The 6,360-nt window shown below is 42.1% G+C and overlaps 1 protein-coding gene across 1 annotated transcript in view; it reads right to left on the minus strand.

The window, feature by feature from the left end:
- LOC136861604 (uncharacterized) overlaps positions 1-1,674 on the minus strand; it is an 86,652-nt gene extending 84,978 nt beyond the window's left edge. Inside the window, exon 1 of the mRNA XM_068226165.1 lies at positions 542-1,674. Coding sequence (XP_068082266.1) covers positions 542-1,118 — 577 coding nt within the window. The 5' untranslated portion in view covers positions 1,119-1,674. The remainder of the gene's footprint in view (positions 1-541) is intronic.
- Between the last annotated feature and the right edge of the window lie 4,686 nt (positions 1,675-6,360).

A 6,360-nucleotide genomic window follows, 5' to 3' on the forward strand; every position in this document is an offset into this window, starting at 1 on the left:
AGAAAAGATTAGGTTAGTGTTTGAATTTTAGTTAAATTAGAATTCTTTGGGCCAAATAACAAATCGACGTAAACAATTCCAATTCCATATGCTACATAAATCTTGTTTCGAAAAGAAACTTCGAGATTCTGCTCCTGAAGACTTATCATTGACAGAGAAAGCCCTCCATGACTACCACAAACATAGGTTACTCTTTTCTGCCAGTAAATGAATGTATTATTTCGAAAATAACTTGTTAGGCTAAAGTAATTACTTAATTCCTTGCAGTAGAGTACAGTTTAAAAAAAATTCCTTGAATGCATCAGTTGTTCCTAGGACATACGAGTAACACTAGCTGTGATCATGGGAAAACATTGTATTTAGTATAGTTATTATAAGAATGGGAGGAGGCGGACCTGGAAAAATCAAAAGGTAACACATCACAGGGGGTAGTAAATGTTTATAATTGAAGACATTTATTGGTAGACAAATTGAACAGGGGTTGCTATGGGAAATACGGTACGTAGATCATGGGAGGTAGCTTTCTTTCATAAGTACTTACGGACAAAGATGTTTGACATGAGAGTCGCTGGAAGGCAGAAGACGATGACAAGGATGTCCGCTACGGCGAGATTCACGATGAAGAAGTTGGTGACGGTGCGCATGCGCGGAGATCGATAAACGACTGCGATCACGAAACAATTTCCTACTAGACCAACAGCAAACACTAATAAATAGGCTACACAGTAGACAGCGGTCATCGCAAAAGAATGGCGGTAGAAGAATTCGGGCACCACAGTTGAGTTAGTAGAATTTCCTACTGTGGAGTTATCGTTATACAGTCCTCCATTTTGGTCTGCCATTTCTTCAGCCAGCGTGTGATTGATATAGTTTATATTCCCGAACGTCGCCGTGATCATCCCGCTCGCAGTCTCGGACGCTGCCCGGCTGAAGTTGTGAAAGTGGCGATTCGGCTGCGATCTGGTGGTCAGGTGCACAGGGTCACTGGAGGAGGTCAATACACCAGTCTCCCCGCGTCTTCGAGAGTTGAAATCGAACTCCTCTGAGTCTGGCAGCCGGAGAGAGGCCATCTCCAGCAGAGGAGAAGACGCCTGGAGGCCTCCATCGACTTCGGCCATCAGCAGTGCAAGAAATTCGGCCGCCACTTTGAACACACTTCGTTTTACCGTTTCAAAGTTAAAAATCTCATCTAATTTTAACCCCTCCTGACTTTCCTATGCGGGAAATTATAGTCTCATTTCTTCGGATACACTCTAAAATTATAGCACATCTTTCCAATAATTACCAAGATACTCTGCTAATAAATCTACACGTTCAAATTATTTACAAAAATTAAAAGAGCATACTAATTACTAGTTAAATACAGGTAACAGGCATCCTAAAACACGTAAAGAGGTACTTAAAACGAATATTCTAGCGAAAATAGTCGTTTATCACAAGTTGCTGCGACAATTATAAACTATTAACACATTTTCCTACTGACATGAATACGTCTAACAGGCGACTGTACCAATCACATCAAACCTACGAACGAAAACTTTTCCCTCCACTTTAAAAGCACTGAAACTCGGAAAGCAAGTATGGGAGTGAGCGGATAGCAGCCAGGCAGGCAGGCGAAGCGTGTAGTCACGGTGTGTTGGCCCGCTCAGCTCTGGCGGGCTCAGCTGGATGCTGCTTGGGGCCGACCCCGCTCGTCGCGCACACGCGCACTCGTCAGCCACCCAGGGCCTAGTACCCACCTGCTCAAACACGCCCTACTACAGTCATCATCATCATTAGCAGCTCAAGCCATCACCAGCACATCGCCCAGTACTCGGCTAGGGCAATCAAATTCTTGTAGACCTCACACATTCGTGAAGGATAAGCTCCACCCTTCTCGGCCCTGGAATGCAAGAAAGAGCGGTAAGGGAAAACTTTATGCTGGCATTTTCCATTACTTATTTTGAGCATAAAAAACTGTAGAGGTTACAAACTTATCTCATGCACTATTACCGAAAATAACTGGAAAATACGTGGTTAAAAGACACGCCTGGTAATGCTATTAATAGCTTCCTAGGTTCTAGAGCCCAGCTGCTCTAACACTCCCTGCTCTATGAACGTTCAATACTACATCATAATCAACCGTAATAAAACATGCCCCGGAATAACGAGGAGTGGAGTTCTCTGGCAGCAGAGAATTAAAATACCAGGAGACGTACAATGCAGGCTACATGTCATATTATTAATATTATTATCCTTCCTCTTTTTGCTATTTGCTTTACGTCGCACTGACACAGATAGGTCTTATGGCGACGATGGGATAGGAGAGACCTAGGAAGTGGAAGGAAGCGGTCGTGGAATTAATTCAGGTACAGTCCCAGCATTTGTCTGATGTGAAAATGGGAAACCACGGAAAACCATCTTCAGGGCTGCCGACAGTGGGGCTCGAACCCAATATCTCCCGATTACTGGATACTGGCCGCACTTAAGCGACTGCAGCTATCGAGCTCGGTATTATCCTTCCTGGCCTTCTTTCCAATTACATGGGGTTGGCGCTAATGGATTAAGCCCAATGTTACAGCCAGATGTCCTTCCTGGCGTCAATCGAAATACAGGGATGTATAGTGGTAGTGGTGTGATTTCTTGTATGTAAATGAAGACGTGTAGTAATTCAAACACAAAAACAAGAATCAACCAGACGTGGATAAAATCCCCGGTGCCGATGGTAATCGAACCCTGACCCACGACGTTGACCATTCGGCTACGGATCCAGTCTTCAATGTACAGCGTTGATTGAAATCATGTATCCCACACTTTTACCTCCCTAATGAAACACTACCTAAGAATGACATTTGCTTTCTGGTTTACTAGGATAGAGTAAATCCCTTTACGAAGCAGATTCAGCGCTGTTTCAGTTTACCTACACACAGTAATAAAAGGCAATAGATAAAACATATCACGGTCATTAATAAGAAGCTAGGATTTGGAAGGAAACTGTTCCACCCGGGCTGAGTGGCTCAGACGGTTGAAGCGCTGGCCTTCTGATCCCAACTTGGCAGGTTCGATCCTGGCTCAGTCCGGTGGTAGTTAAGGTGGTCAAATACGTCAGCCTTGTGACGGTAGATTTACTGGCACGTAAAAGAACTCGTGCGGGATCGCGTTACGGCACCTCGGCGTCTCCGAAAATCGTGAAAGTAGTTAGTGGGACGTTAAGCAAATAACATTATTAATATTAAACTGTTCCTACATGAGATAAAACGTCATCCCATAATCCATGTGGAGTTGAAATACATGTCCACAATTTGTTGTCAGTGTTTAACGTTGATTGTTAGTCCGACTCCTGAGCTGAATGGTCAGCGTTGAGACCTACGGTTCAGAGGGTCGCGGATACGATTCCCGGCCGTGTCAGGGCATTTAATTGCGTCTCATTAATTCTGCTGGCTTGGTGACTGGACGTTTGTGATTGTACCAACACACTCATCTTCATATTCAGACAACACTCCACAGATATATGCAATAGTGATCACATTCCTACACATGGGGTTGGTGTCAGCAAGGGCATTCGGCAGTAAAACAGAACCAAATTCACATGTGCGTTACAGTTCGCACCTGCAACACCACATGTGTTGAAAAAGCGGTATAAGAAAAAGAAGAAGAAAATGTACACGTTGACTATTAGTTCCCCCACCTATCTGCTCTGCACCACCAAATATTGATGTATTTATCTGTTATATTGTCATCCCCAACGGCGTAACAATGTTTTAACCGCAGATCACGTAATTTCTCCAAAGTAAAGCAACACTGGGTGAGGTCACCACTTGCATGGGTAGCTAACGTGCTTTTAGCTTGAGAATGAGCTGAAAGGATGTAACCACCCTACCTCAAATAAACTCCGGATTAGGATGGCTGGTCAGTGACCTCTGACGCTGGGGAACTCTGACTAAGTCACTAGCGTCCAAGTTTATTTTTGTTACTTTATTGTTGTCATCATCGTCATCGTTATCACATTTGTGATGAGTGAACAAAGAGTACATACTGTACAGGTCTCAGCTGAGCATATTTTCTGTCTGTTTCTGTAACTACTACTAATCATGCAGATAGAGTCAAATATCTAATGTAGGTCAAATTACGTCAAATACAACGCGTTAGTGCCAATAAATGCCTATTTTGACCCTTAGTGCCAATAAATGCCTATTTTGACCGTTAGTGCCTATTTTGTGATAAGTTCCCATTAACCGCTTGAAACATTATTTTAAATTTATTTATTTATTTATTTATTTATTTATTTATTTATTTAATTTATTTATTTATTTTCTTCTTTTCTTTCTTAATCTGTTTACCCTCCAGGGTTGGCTTTTCCCTCGGACTCAGCGAGGGATCCCACCTCTACCGCCTCAAGGGCGCAGTGTCCTGGAGCTTCAGACTCTGGGTCGGGGGATACAACTGGGGAGGATGACCAGTACCTCGCCCAGGCGGCCTCACCTGCTATGTTGAACAGGGGTCTTTCGGGGGGATGGGAAGTTTGGAAGGGATAGACAAGGAAGAGGGAAGGAAGCGGCCGTGGCCTTATGTTAAGTACCATCCCGGCATTTGCCTGGAGGAGAAGTGGGAAACCTCGAAAAACCACTTCCAGGATGGCTGAGATGGAAATCGAACCCACCTTTACTCAGTTGACTTCCCGAGGCTGAGTGGACCCCGTTCAGCCCTCGTACCACTTTTCAAATTTCATGGCAGAGCCGGAAATCGAACCCGGACCTCCGGGGATGGCAGTTAATCACACTAAACACTACACCACTGAGGCGGACTATTTATTTATTTATTTATTTATTTATTTATTTATTTATTTATTTATTTATTTATTTATTTATTTATTTATTTATTTATTTATTTGTATATTCATAGTGAGAAAAAGAATGGCAAACTACCCCACTCCTCACTCTGCTTAGAATGCCCCATTTCGGCCCTGTCATCGGTTATTGTGGTTCCTATTTCCGAGTAGTCTTTAGTGGCACCAACTGAGAATCCAACCAGCCCTCTGACTAATGACCTAAAAAGCATATTTTATTTATTTATTTATTTATTTATTTATTTATTTATTTATTATTTATTTATTTATTTTTATTTATTTATTTATTTATTTATTTATTTATTTATTTATTTATTTATTTATTTATTTATTTATTTATTTATTTATTTATTTATTAGCTTCATCGCCAGAAAGTATAGCTCGATCACATTCTGGGAGGTTGAGAGGACATTTTCCCGATTTAGAAATATCCTGACTGAAGCGATGCATAAATTTACCGCAGAACCCACTGAAAAATATACAGCAGTCAATTGTAATGTCGCAATTGTTTCAGTAGTTTCATTCCACTGTATCTTCACAGAAATAAGATTAATACCAAACTAAGCATTATTTATCTTTTCCCAGGTATTTCTGGGTAGCTCGAGCCACCCAGATTCAGTTTCGTTTCGGCCAAGTGATTTTTCAGGTGAAAAATGCACCCGAGTTCGATCGGGATTCGAACCTGAGTCATACGACTTCCAAATATAGTAAAACTCCATTTAACGTTGTTTAGGAGATAATATAAGTTGTAAATCGTCAAGTGTTCAGTACAAAGCCCGACTACTCGGCTGAAAGGGCCGCGTGAAACTCTTCGGTTCATAGGGTTCCGCGTTCGATTCCTGGCCGTTTCGGGAATTTTAACCGCGTATCGTTCATTTCCATGACTCTGGGACTTTTTTGTGTTTATCCTAACACACAGCTCTCTGCATACACACAAAACACCACATCATCAACCATCTGAGAAACATGGAATAGTAAATGCACCACTTTACATAGGTTGGCGTCAGGAGAGGCATCTGGTCGTAAAGGACGACCAAATCCTCATGTGCATCCACACCCATGCTTCCACCAAGGTGGAAGAAACGGAAGAAGAAGATGAAAACGAAAGTTTATACAAGTTTTGACCTTGTCTACTTTAGTAAATATTGTAATGCCTCTTTAGGCTTCCGAAAACATAACTTTTTATGCTTAAATGTCCTCGGCTTGGAAGTAGAGAATGGCAAAAGAGAAAAATTTTCTCACAGGCCACGAAGGCTCTTAGGGGAGTGGATAGGAAACAATTCCACTATCCGTCCGTAACCTTAGCGCTAAGTGGATTAGAAATTATAGCGGTTTATCCGGCCCCATTTGTACCCAAGGATTAATTTGGTATTCAGTTTTGATGTAGGCTGAGTGAACCTCAGGGCCATGCGTCTCACCAGAAGTGACAAAACTCCTTTCAATTATTTGACGTCCTTCTGGATGAACCAAGGACCATTTTACCGCCTCAGATTGACAACCCCAGGAGACAAAATCCATAAATACTCATAAATGCT

This window comes from Anabrus simplex, chromosome 1 (genome assembly GCF_040414725.1).
Source record: "Anabrus simplex isolate iqAnaSimp1 chromosome 1, ASM4041472v1, whole genome shotgun sequence".
NCBI classification, from domain to species: Eukaryota; Metazoa; Arthropoda; class Insecta; order Orthoptera; family Tettigoniidae; genus Anabrus; species Anabrus simplex.